Raw genomic sequence first — 13,333 nt, 5'->3', positions numbered from 1 at the left:
CTGTTCCACTGACACAATAACAGAACAACCGTAAAGTGAGACATCTCTGCTGCTGAAAAAATATGATCGATGTATTAGATATGAACGATTTTGGTAAAAAAAAGAAGAAAAAAAAGAAAGAAAAACATTTTTTTTTTTTCAATTTAATGTATGATTGTATTTAATTGTTTGATTACACAAGTTAAAATGAGAAAATATTAAAAGTCAGATGCAGAGTTGTATGCAGTTCTTCTGTCTACATCTCATCCAGAACTGTAGGTGTCAGTAACGCTCAGCTTTTCCCTCGGTCATTCCCCAAAGCAGGAAGAGCACTCTCAACACAAGCATCATTCCTGATCCTGATCCTGATCCTGCAGGAGGGAAGCCGTGGGAAAGCAACAACACAACATGCGTCTGTCCTGAACTAAAGTAAGGAAACATGGAAAACGAGCGTCTGTCTTTGTGGGAAATATGTTTGTAGATTCTTCTTTGGCTGTGCTTGTAACCCAAAAGGCATTTAAAAAAAATAATGGTTGCATATGATGCCCAAAATTATTATTATGTAGGCTGCTTACTGAATTGTGGTACTATGATACTCAAAGATGTTGACTAAATTCGGCACCTTAGTAGGTTTTGAGAGCTTAATGGCCAGAATGCTGTAACTACAGCTGACTGTGTTTGGAAATCTTTTTCTGTTCGATCGCTGCACATGTTTATTACTGCATGTTTATTACTGCATATCTAGCTAAAATGCTCTGAATATTTAACAATGCTCAACGCTGAGGATTATTTACTCACCTGGATGGGTCAGTGATTCAGATTTTCACTTGCCCAAAGTTTTCACTGTCCCTGCTAATTTTTTTTTAAAATTAATTTGAAAACATGTTTTCGTTGTTTTTGACCCATGTAACCTAGTATCCTGATAAATGAGTTTGTTACGACACTAAAATGTTAGATACCAGTCTCAATGTCACAATTCTTTATTTCGATATACCAAGGCAAAAACTACTAGGCTAATATGGTTTAAATGAACATATAAATTACATGATATAAGACCAATAAATGCAACAGAACAAAGATGCAAATGAAAAAAAAAAGTGCTTTAAGTTCTTCAGGTTGATCTAACAGTTGCTAATATACAGAAATGCTACATAAACGAGGGAATGAATTGTTAAAGGGATAGTTCACCCTAAAATGAAAATTAAGTAATTTACTCGCCCTGTTGTTGATCTAATGTGCCTGTCTTTCTTTTTCGAGCCACAAAAGGAGAATTTAAAGAGTATCCCAGAATGATCCGTATATTCCAAGTGTTCTGGGGTTTATGATCAGGTTTGGTGAAAAACAAACCGAAATTTAATGTGTTATCAACCCTCTAAGGACACACTGAAGCTAAAGTCCACATTGGCTAGTACATTTTTATTTTTATTTTTTTACTTGTTAGACTTTTTACATGGAATGCCAGAACAATGCCGATAAAATGTATTGCATAAATATAATATACAATTATAAAATGTAAATTTCAAATACTGTTTAACACAAGTAAACAGTCTGTAATACAATAAGAAAAATAATGACACTACAAGCAATAGCACAAGTAAACACAATAGAACAGATACAAATTAAATAAACAGTGCTTTTCAAGTTTTGCAGGTAGATCTCACAGTAGTGAGATTATTAAATATAGATTAATCCTTATTAAAGTTACAGAAGTTATTCAGTCAAGAGCATTGAGTAATTTTTGTTTGTTTTTGTAGTGAGTCTTTTGTTGTTTGGCTAACATTAAAAACATAGACAGCTGCAGGAATATTAGGCTGCTGTCACTTTAAAGGAAAAGTTCGGTATTTTACACTTAAAGCCCTGTTTTAAGATCATTTCTGATGAAATAGAACGGTTAAGATTGAAATTTTGACAAATGCTGCTGTCCCGGGAATTTTCGGTTTCTGTGTTAGCACCTCCCACCTCCACAATGGTTTCATAGGGGCACTGGAAGAATCATTCATAAAACGCATTAAACTTTAGTTTATAAAGACGTGAAACTCACCGAGTGATCTGGGGTGTTCACTGATATGCTCACACAAAAATCGCTGCAAAAGATGCTACGGCATAATAGTGCAACTTCTGTTTCATGCTGACTTTAATGATATTCCCAGTCCAGTGTAGATGCCTGAACCTCACTGCAGCAGTTTAAGGGTGAAGGAAGTTTGACTCCGTGTCCTTTCCCTCCTCAGGTTGGCTATGGCGCTCAGCCTGTGGGTTATCGCGGTGTTCCCGCTGTTCTGCGGGGCGCAGGGGCCGGGGGACGCGGGGGACGGGGGTGTTTTCCAGCCCCAGAGTGCCCTCACTGACATGGAGTTCGCCTCTGTCAGCTCCTACCGCGGCCCTGGAAACACTGACCCTCGGCCCAATAAAGAGCTGCCTATCCTCCTGTGGTGGAGCGCCAATCTCTTCCCGCACTTCCCAGGAGACACGGAGCGCGTGGACTGTTCCCGCTCGTCCTGCCTAGTCACGAGCAACCGGAAAGTTCAGTTGTATCGTCGCACGGCATCCGTTATTTTCTACGGCACGGACTTCCGTGCGTACGAGGCTCCGCTGCCACGAATGCCCCATCAAACCTGGGCGCTTTTCCACGAAGAGTCTCCCATGAACAACTACCTTCTGTCTCACAGTGTTGGGATCAGGCTGTTTAACTACACGGCCACGTTCAGGCGGGAGTCGGACTATCCGCTGACGCTGCAGTGGTTGCCCTCGCTGGATTATCTTCTGGCGCCGACGGCCGTCCCTCTGCTGGAGAAGAACCGCTGGCGACGGGCCGGTCTCGCCCCTGTGCTCTACATGCAGTCCCACTGTGATGTTCCTTCGGACCGGGACCGCTACGTTCAAGAGCTCATGAAGTATATAGAGGTTAGTACTCCCTGTAGTCAATCATTGTAGCCCTTAAAACTCAATTTTTTTCATCACAAAAATGACATATTTAACAAAAAAAAAATCCTCCTTCATGTCTTAAAATATCTTGTTACGAATGTAACTCGACACCCTTGCCTCATTTAGTATGCGCGGTTCTATGAATATGCAAATGAGCCCCGCCTCCACTCACTCACTCACTCACTCAGAGATCCACTCGTTGACGATCACACGTTGATCTGATTGGTTACAAGGTAGTTTGTGACGTCAGAAACACCAGCGATTTCAAAGCGTGTTTTTGAGACTGTCTTTGGTTCACTGCAGTTTTAAGCAGAAAATACTCAGCAATGCTGTCGACTTATGAATTTACACATGGTTTGTCTTACAGCATATTAAAAACACCACATAGACACATAAACAACATTAAAAGCTGGATTTTCACCACAGGGGAACTTTAAAACACTAAAAACCAGTTCACACAAAGGAGGGTAACTATAATGATAACGAATTGTGAAATACTCTATAATAAACACACTTGTGACCTCATCACATCAGTATTATAACTGTCCCACTTTTGTTGCTTTGTTTGTTTTATGAAACCTTGCCAGCTTTATAGTAAGCGTTTTATGAAATCAATAAGCCCAGTGAAGTTTACAGTGATTTTAGCCCCTGTTCTTTAATCACAGTAAACCATTTAGTCCAGTCATTTTATTGAAAAAGGTTGAACAAATTGCAACAGAAGCAAACTCAACTGATTTTGTATACACACATGCACACATGCATGTATACATATAAGAAAAAAATTATATTTATATATAAAAAATGTATATTTATATATAATATAAATTATAAATAAATATATACAGTATATACATGCAAATATTTCTTAAATATATACATTCATGTGTGTGTATTTATTTATATATATATATATATATGTATACAAAATAATTATACACAGTGCACACACATATACTGTATTATGTAAACACAAACTTTTATTTTGGATGCGATTAATCTTTTCCCAGCCCTAGTAAAAATATTAACCGTTAGATTTCACCATGAAAACTAGTTGATTACTCAACAAATAGCCAGCAATACATTGTATGGGTCAAAATTATTGATTTTTCTTTTATGCCAAAAATCATTAGGATATTAAGTAAAGATCATGTTCCATGAAGATATTTAGTAAATTTCCTACCGTAAATGTATAAAACATTTATTCTTCTGAGTGAATGCAGGACAATCACGAAAATAAATGCACAACTTTAAAGGCGATTTTCTCAATATTTCGATTTTTTTGCACTCTCAGATTCCAGATTTTAAAATAGTTGTATCTCGGCCAAATATTGTCCTATCCTAACCATACTTCAATGGAATGAGATTTATACATAATAAATAAGCTATTTCAAAAAATTGACCCATGTGACTGGTTTTGTGGTCCAGCGTTACACATCACAGTAAACCACTGCTTCACACTGCACAAATATGAGACTTTCTATAGTGCAAATGTTGAGTGCCTTAGTTCGCACATACTTTCAAATGAAGTACACTTTGAAAGGCTATGTGTTTGTCTTCAAAACTCATCGTAACTTGTTTCGTCTCCTCAGATCGACTCGTATGGGAAGTGCCTTAACACCAGAGCTCTGCCTGAGCACCTGGAGGACACGAGCACCGCCACCGGTGAGGACGTGCGCTTCATGAGCTTCGTGGGCCGGTATAAGTTCCACCTGGCGCTGGAGAACGGCCTGTGCTCGGACTACATGACGGAGAAGCTGTGGCGGCCCATGCACCAGGGCTGTGTGCCCGTCTACAGGGGCTCGTCCTCGGTGTCCGACTGGCTGCCTAACAATCGCTCCGCTATCCTCGTTGATGATTTCCCTTCTCCTCGAGAGCTGGCGGAGTTCATAAAGGCTCTGGATCAAGACGACGAGGAGTACTCGCGTTATCTGGAGTACAAAACGCCCAGTCGCATCACTAACCTGCGTCTGCTGGAGGGGCTGGAGAGCAGAGAGTGGGGCGTCAATGACATGAGTAAACCCAACTACCTGAACGGCTTCGAGTGCTTTGTGTGTGACCGGGAGAACGAGCGTCTGGCGGCGCTGAAAGCGCACCGGAAGAACCCGGAGCTGAACCCGCCGCCTCAGCCGAAGATGGCCAACAGCTCACACATGGGCTGCCCGCTGCCCAGTCCTGGACACGGCCCGCTGGAGAGCATCGACCCAAACGACAGGTGAACACCGCTTTCATTCATCACCATTTGATAAATCTGGGCATTTCACTCGTAAGGCTCACTGAAGTGCCTTGGATCGCGCAGCTTTGTTTAATGCGTTGACGTAATTTCCACTGGAACGGGAAGGTAAGGCGGGACATATTGAGTGGCTCCTCCCCCTTTTCAAATAGCCAATACCGTTTAGTTTCCCTCACAAAATGACAGCACAATGGAAGCGAATCCGAGCGCTGATGATACGCTGGATTCAATAGTAGAGCCTTTTCAATAGTAGAACCATTGTACATTTGGAAAACGTGATAAAAGCGTTTGAGCAGCCGAACACACTTCTCCAAAGTGTTTATTCACTTGTTTCTTCTTGTTTATTCATAACCTTAAGGCTAACATATTCATACTCAAAGCTAAAAAACTTAAATTAGTATTTCAGGGGGCCTCTAAGGGTGTGTTCACAATTGTTTGGCATGTTTGGTTAGACTTAAACAAACTCTGGTGCGATTGCTCTGTTCTTTTGTAGAAGTGTGAACGCTGCCATCTGAACCCTGGTGCGCACCAAACAAACTCTGGTGTGGTACGAATGAAATATGAATCCAACACGGACCAAAGACACCTAAACGAACCAAAAACAGGACGTGATATCACAAGATCCCACGCTAAAAAGGACGCTGCTAGGGGTGTGCGATATATATTGTCTGCGATAATATCGTGATTGTTGTTATAACGATGTGCAATCTGACATTATCGAGTATGTCCTTCACTTTACAAAAACACTTAGAGACTAGAGAGTGCACTCGTACACTGAATGATGTAGGTTAGACTAGTGCACTTGTGCATTTAGAGCGCACACTTTCACTGTGTGATTTACTTTATTAAAATGCATAATGCCCTCAATGTTCAAGATAAATGCCAAAAATACCTCTGTCTTTTATATTTATATCATTTATTATAGTTAATCAAAATCACACGAAGAGTGCCGTTTTTTTCTCCAAATATCAGCATGTAATTTTGATTCACAAAGTTCAATAAACAATAAAGTTAATATTAAGTAATATTAACATTTTAGACACAATATTGTTTTTGCTCCGTTTCACCAATGAAAAATAGTTCCTAACAAAACCACAGGAGTGTTTTGCGTCTGAGAAACACACAACGGTGTTTCATTACTGAATGAACGAATCAATTGAATGAATGATTCAATGACTCGCTCATTAACAGTGACTTGCTGCCACCTACTGGCAGTTTAAATTTCACATTTAAAGTATCTTTTCAATATTCAGCATTTTATGTTTAAAGCATCAGCACATTATTCCTGTGTGTGTAACTGCAGGTTAAACGCGTCGATGTTCCTCTGATCTGCATTAAACAGTGTGTGTAAAGCATCTAAACTTCAGATGCAGCGTCTGTGTTTCCTCTGCAGTGCAAACATGAGTTTTGTTAAAACTGATTTGATTGGTAACAGCACTATAGTGTCTTATTATTCTAACAGAGTTCATTGATTAAATGTAAGAATTTGAGACGAAAGATGATGCATACATTTAATTAGTTTAAAAAATTGCTTTTTAAAGGTGAAAATCAATGTAAACTGATTGGAAAAGCATATTTCTGAACACCTCACAGAATATGAAGGATATCAGACACTTTAGGAGTCCTAAACCTGACAAGGTACAAAGTACACAATAACACTCAGCAAATTATCGTTATTGATAGAATCCCAGAAAGTATTGAGATATAATTTTGTGCCAATATCACACACCAGAGTTCGGTTCAGGCGTCAGAAGCGAGTCTCGTCGCAGAAAATCTTCATTTGTGTGCAAATGGTTTACTCCTTTACACATTTTATAAGCTTTTCTCGTGTTCTCAGCTGGTCAAAATACCATCATATCAACATCCATACAACGAGCAACATCGTTTCTGATTTTGTAAAAAAAAAAAAAAAAAAAATTAAAGTGTGAAATGACAGTGGATGCTAAGAAAACCAGGACTACATTTATTTTTTTTGTTCCTGATCAAAAGAACTGAACTACTAAAAGTGTGAACACGCCCTAAAAAAAAGATGGCAAATATGTGTTGTGACTCCTGTTTCATGTTGCTCTGAGTAAGTGTGTGTGTGTGTGTGTGTGTGTGTGTTTATCCTCAGCTGGCTCCAGATGTGGCCGCAGGACTACTGGCAGAGTCTGGATCAGGCCGAGGGTTTGGAGTCGCTCATCCGGCACAACGAGTCCGAGCCGTCGCTGCTGTGGCGGCACATCCAGAGCATCGCTGTGAGGAGAGCCAGAGGAGCCTGAGCTCGCGTGATGCGGCAGTACAAACGCGCTTCAAGTTTGTGCACATAAGAGTCATTTGTGATATTTCTAGCTAAACGGACACAATCACAATCATTATTGTCACTCCATGCCGATATTTCCCATCAGTATTACGCATTCATTGTGAATGTTCATCAGCTCTGTTACTCTGAGGGCTTCGGCTGATGTTGAGCGTCTCGTCACAGAAGGATCTCACTGCAGTTATGATCAACATTTATTTGCATGATAGTTTTTAAGAGAATCTCATGAAACGCATCAGGTCACATTTTTAGGGATGCATGATATATCTGTCACCATATTGGCATCGGCTGATATATGTTTATTTTTAATGTTACGGTTTAGGCTCGTTAAGAAAATTTGGCCCGAAATATTAAAGCCGATGATGAATAATGTATAATTTCCTTCAGCGGAGACACTTCAGATGCTCACGGTTCATCATGATGTTTTTAAAATGCTTGAAATACTTTGGAATCACTTCAAAAAAGGAAGATATGATTTAGTTCAACATGTGCAGCGCAAGTCTGTCATATAGGGTACATACAATTATAATGTGAACATCATAATTGTGTGTTTGGGACATGACTTTTAATGGTGAGACTTTTGTTTTTGTAATCAGGCTCTCAAAAATTATATAAATATTTGGACTTGTTATCGGCTTACAAATATAAAGAATTATCGGTGTTGGACAAAATGTTCATATCGGTGCATCCCTGCACATTTCACTTCAAAAATCAAAATGAAAAGATTGTTTTTAGGACTGATATGTGGAGAGGGAGTTGACTTTTTCATGAGTTATATATTATAACTCGTCTATATATTATAAAATAATGAAATGTGTCCTTTATGTATCTGGATTAATTTTTTTAATGGTAATGTTCGGTTTTGACAAATGCAGCTTTTCTGAAATTTTTTTTTTTTAAGCATTTTTTCACATTCCAGTAATGGGAATTTGGGGTGGACGAGGGGGAGGTTGTATATTGTCATTAAAAGTCCTGAATTGGTGTCAATAAGCAAAATGTAATGTTTCCGTAATTTTTGACTGATATTAGACCTGCAGTTGTTGAATTATTCATGTGATTTTCCTATAAAACTCCTGAGACCTGTTGTTTATATATCTCAAGTGTTTGCAAAGCTCAGTATTTTTTTTATGCAATATTTATATATGTATATTTTTTATTGCACAATCTTGTAACAAAACAATAAAATGAGAATACGACTTTATTCATGAGAATGTTGCGTTACAGTAATTCTGATTAGCGATGCAGGATACATATTTTCATAATGAAACAGTTGCTGAATCATTACGTCAATAATATTATTTCTTCAAAATGGTTTCTGATGATTAAATAGGACAACGACACATGCATTCTTATTGTCTTGATGGCTAAACATTTAAAGGAACAGAATAAAAAATATGCAAAATAGCGTTCCTACTATTCTAGCACTAGAAAACCTTTTAATGAACATGTTCAGAATGTTTTCCAGCGTTACAGAATATGCTAACGTCTCCTGTATCAGTGAGGGAAGAGGAAGAGGAGCTTGTTTTGGGTCAGTACGAGTCATATAGGCGAGTGTGGAGGGATATTTCTGCAGATCTCCTCACAGCACATTGGAGTAGCAGCTCTCGCAGTGAACCGTCCCACCGTGGAGGAACATGTTGTACAGCAGATCTCCCATCGGTTTACTGCAAATACCACACTAGGGTGGAGAGGGCAAAGAAATTCAATACACATTTCCATTATAGCATGTTGTCATGTATCAGTAAGGACAACAGGGTAGTGTGTCACAAACAAGCATCCAGCATATTGTGCCATAAACATCAGAGAGGAGTCTGGGGGAAAGCGGATACCGGATATTACCTTAAAGCAGGACGGGTGACAGGATATGTTCAGGTGTTCGATGGTGATTTTAGCATCGTTTCCCACCGGTTCTCTACAGTATGTGCATGAAGTCACATCTCTACTGAGGACAAAATGAGGTCATTAGTTCAGGATCATGTGACTAACTAAAAAACTACGGTAACACTTTCTATGAAGCCCATGCTTATAAGTATAAATGGAGCTATAATTTATAAGTAGTACTATTTAATAAATCTATTTATAAAGACTCATTAAGACCTATACTGCATTATACACTGAAAAAAACTAAAGTACTAAGTAAAATTTACTTAATTTTTCTTTGCCAAGTTTTTGAACGCATATTTTTTAAGTACATTTCAAATAGAGAATTAAAGGGTTAGTTCACCCAAAAATGAAAATGATGTCATTAATGACTCACCCTCATGTCGGTCCAAGCCCGTAAGACCTCCGTTCATCTTCAGAACACAGTTTAAGATATTTTAGATTCAGTCCGAGAGTTTTCTGTCCGTCCATTGAAAATCTATGTTCGGTATACTGTCCTTGTCCAGAAAGGCAATAAAGACATCATCAAAGTAGTCCATGTGACATCAGTGGGTTAGTTAGAATTTTTTGAAGCATCGAAAATACATTTTGTTCCAAAAATAACAAAAACGATGACTTTATTCAGCATTGTATTCTCTTCCGGTTCTGTTGTCAATCCGCGTTCACGAGTCCGCAGTGACGATGCTGACGTAAGACGCTGCTGACGTGTTATCTGGTGCGTCCGTGTATTCGGGTTCAAATAAATATGTCTGGTTAAAAAAAAATGCAAGTCTTCCCCTGTGTCGCAATCCTTAGACATGTTTGTGAAGATTGTTTCGTTTACAGCGTGCGTCTCCCTCAGACTGTAAACGAAGCTCGGGCGCACCAGACACACGTCAGCTCGTCTTACGTCAGCAGCGTCACTGAACGCGGATCCCCAACAGAACCGGAAGACAATACAATGCTGAATAAAGTCATCGTTTTTGTTATTTTTGGAACAAAATGAATTCTCGATGCTTCAAAAAATTCTAACTAACCCACTGATGTCACATGGACTACTTTGATGATGTCTTTATTTCCTTTCTGGACAAGGACAGTATACCGTACATAGATTTTCAATGGACGGACAGAAAACTCTCGGACTAAATCTAAAATATCTTAAACTGTGTTCTGAAGATGAACGGAGGTCTTACGGGCTTGGAGCGACATGAGGGTGAGTCATTAATGACATCATTTTCATTTTTGGGTGAACTAACCCTTTAAGTAAACTCTACTTAACTAAGTTAGGTGAAAGTAACAAAGAAAATAAGTCATTTTAACTTGGCTAGTAAAAGGTTGAGTAATATCTATTTAGTTGAAGTTTCCTTGGCAATACATTTCACTCAAACAATATAAATTTAATTAAACCACTCTTATAGAATATATATATTTTTTTCTTTTTTTTCTCTTATAGAATATACGCTTCACTCAGAAACATCTATGTGAATAATACAATAGAAATTGTGCAAGACACCATATTTACATTTCAGTAGTACTAGTTACATATTATGTGAACGCAGAGACGTCAATACTTTGTAGACAATACACAATGACGGTAACATTTGATGGGTCGTTTTTGTGTTTGAAAGTGTCATTTTGAGGAGAAAATTAACTCAAATGTCACAAAATGGCAAGTTACTAATCCTAACAACAAAAGCAATGATAAAACAGTGTAAATACAGTGAAACATAAACCTCATTCATTTGTCAAGGCCCAGCGCATAATGGGAACACCAGTATCAGAAATGTTGAGCAATTTTACTTAATTTTATAACATTGATATTTACACTTTCATTTCTACACACTGGAATTGAGTACTAATAAAAAATGTACTTAGTTTTCTTAATTCTTGCCTGAACTAACTTTTTCATGTAAATTACATTGTTTTTTTCTGTAGTATTTACTTCACCACAGAATCATTTTTATCCGTGTAAGAACAGTTATAGTTACATTTATATTATTTTTATAACTACTTTTTCAATGCGTTTGCTCATAATCCATTATACACTGATTTATAAGTGTTAATTAGTCTCGTATGGCTCCATGAATGCATTTATAAAGATGCAGCCTGCATTGCTATAATGTTATTATATTATAGTTAAAATAGTAACTTGTATTTCTGTCGAATAAGTGCAATATTGTTATTAATAGCCGTATTGTGTTCTTATAAATACTTATTGTGAGTGATAAAACAGTTACTCACTCTATAAAAGCATCATTGATGACTTTAAGTGAAAACATAGGATGCCATTTCCCTAAACAAATGTTAAGAAATCATGAATATTTGCTCACTATACATTTTGAGTTGTTTACTTGTAAATGCAACTAATGCACCCAGCCCTGATTGTTACACACTGAACAGTCTTTATAATCATAATACTATACTGTGCATTTCCCACAAAAGGCATGAATGTGCGCGCGTGTGGATTCATAACTCCAGAGATGTGTCGTGTCCTTGTCTGCGTGGCGTACTGTGTGTTCAGTGATATAAACATGTCACCTGGAGTAGTGGCTGCTGGGACTGCTGTAGTTGTAGCTGGAGGATGTTGAAGACACGTAGTCGGAGGAGGAGCCGCTGTATGAGGGAAGAAGGGCGTATGGTAGACGACATTGTATTGATCCAGCATGATGTATAACAGTTATGATAAAAACAGGGCGCATCCAGAAAAGTATTGCTGTCCACACCCAGACAGCAACATAGTGTCGGCCCAGATCCGGCCCACATCCGGTACACCTTGAATCCTCACAGCCCGGATGTGGGCCGGATCCGGGCCAACACTATATTGCTGTCTGGGAAGTGTGTATCGCAACTGCTCAGATCCGACTTGTGTGTCCATGCAGCTCTTTAGTTTTCAGGAATATCTGCATTGGTTTCTATGGCCATGACGTTGCGTTGGTAGGAATACGGCAAAATAACAATAACAACCGCAACACGGAGGGGTTTGCAATAGAGATGTTGACTTATTTAAATTTTTCAGCACGGAAATGTGTTTCCGGCGCGCTGGACTACTGTGTTCTCTGAGGCAGAAGTGTGTGAGCGGCTTTATTCTGCGCTTGTCTCCGTCGGTTTACAAATATGTCTCTGTATATCGTCATTTTCTGCTCGTCCGGCACTTTGCAACAACACAGCATTGTTTCGGCGGCGAAACAATTTCCTATAACAATGTTTCCTATAACAACGTCTGACGTTTGCGCTTTACGTGGCGTGAGAAAGTCACATAAACTGAAATCCTATCAGAGGGGTCCCACTAACAGATTTCCAGAAATGCGATTTGAATAGGATTTCAAACCAAATATGAAACATATGAATAATTCTGACCGGATTTCAATCGGATATGCACAAAAATCGGATTTGATCTGAACGTAGTGTCGGTCCACATGGATGTGGGCCGGATGTGGGCCGACACTATGTTGCTGTCGGGGAGGTTTGTGCTCCGGGTCCTGATCACCCTGTCGAGGTGTATTTTGTGCATCACTGTACAGAAGTATACGCCCCTTGACCTCCGCTTCACCCATGCATTTCATGCTCATTTTGATTCAGATTTTTTTAATTATTTCTATATCATATGCAAGCCATTTTGGTGCTGTGTTGAGTCTTAAATCTGGATCCTGAAGCAAACCAAATGAGAACCGAATTATTCTAAGAAAATAATGCCTTCAGCTTACCTGCTGTCAGGTAGTGAATTATTCACATATTCCTTAACAAAGACAAACCCCCTAGAAAACAGAGAACAAAGACGATCACATGTTAAACAGGACAGTAATAACCCGGTTCAACAATCGGCTTTCATTGGAAGAACACTTACTTCCTGGACTCAGATTCGGGGATCTTCTCCTGGGCCGAACTCTCCACTGTTGTGGAGCGGGTTGTGTTACTACAAGACAAAACAGTCAGTTTGTGAGTAATGCGGTCTCAGACATGACACATGCACACTATCACACACCTGGCAGTGAAGCTTCTCCTGTACTTTTATGTTAATCATGTGTAATCACGTATAACTGTTT

The 13,333-nt window shown here is 38.9% G+C and overlaps 2 protein-coding genes across 3 annotated transcripts in view; one reads left to right on the top strand and one right to left on the bottom strand.

Annotated features, from left to right (window-relative positions):
* Positions 1-288: 288 nt before the first annotated feature.
* pofut4 (protein O-fucosyltransferase 4) lies at positions 289-8,631 on the top strand. The gene is made up of 4 exons (XM_077235607.1): positions 289-408; positions 2,208-2,880; positions 4,491-5,113; positions 7,245-8,631. Exons 2-4 carry the CDS (start codon positions 2,215-2,217, stop codon positions 7,390-7,392), a joined length of 1,437 nt encoding a protein of 478 aa, XP_077091722.1. The 5' UTR covers positions 289-408; positions 2,208-2,214; the 3' UTR covers positions 7,393-8,631.
* LOC143744226 (zinc finger protein 185-like) overlaps positions 8,611-13,333 on the bottom strand; it is a 6,379-nt gene continuing 1,656 nt past the window's right edge. The window contains exons 3-7 of one of the 2 annotated variants that reach the window (XM_077235609.1): positions 13,135-13,203; positions 12,995-13,045; positions 11,829-11,903; positions 9,270-9,369; positions 8,611-9,108 (exon numbers count right to left, since the gene is read on the bottom strand). In XM_077235609.1, the coding sequence (XP_077091724.1) occupies positions 9,010-9,108; positions 9,270-9,369; positions 11,829-11,903; positions 12,995-13,045; positions 13,135-13,203 (394 nt within the window). In that variant the 3' untranslated portion in view covers positions 8,611-9,009. Of the gene's footprint in view, positions 9,109-9,269; positions 9,373-11,828; positions 11,904-12,994; positions 13,046-13,134; positions 13,204-13,333 lie in introns of both variants that reach the window. The other variant, XM_077235608.1, reaches the window with a different exon arrangement.

This window comes from Siphateles boraxobius, unplaced genomic scaffold (genome assembly GCF_051911475.1).
Source record: "Siphateles boraxobius isolate OS27281-9 unplaced genomic scaffold, OSU_SipBor_1 2, whole genome shotgun sequence".
Taxonomy (NCBI): domain Eukaryota; kingdom Metazoa; phylum Chordata; class Actinopteri; order Cypriniformes; family Leuciscidae; genus Siphateles; species Siphateles boraxobius.
The sequence above is the reverse complement of the archived record's forward strand: the minus strand, read 5'-3'. Positions and strand labels throughout refer to the sequence as shown.

Bases quoted from the DNA above. Each gene is read 5' to 3' on its own strand.
- pofut4 (XM_077235607.1), top strand. From the start codon at position 2,215: ATGGCGCTCAGCCTGTGGGTTATCGCGGTGTTCCCGCTGTTCTGCGGG. The intron at 2,881-4,490 runs GTTAGTACTCCC...TCGTCTCCTCAG, and splicing joins AGCTCATGAAGTATATAGAG to ATCGACTCGTATGGGAAGTG. The intron at 5,114-7,244 runs GTGAACACCGCT...GTTTATCCTCAG, and splicing joins AGCATCGACCCAAACGACAG to CTGGCTCCAGATGTGGCCGC.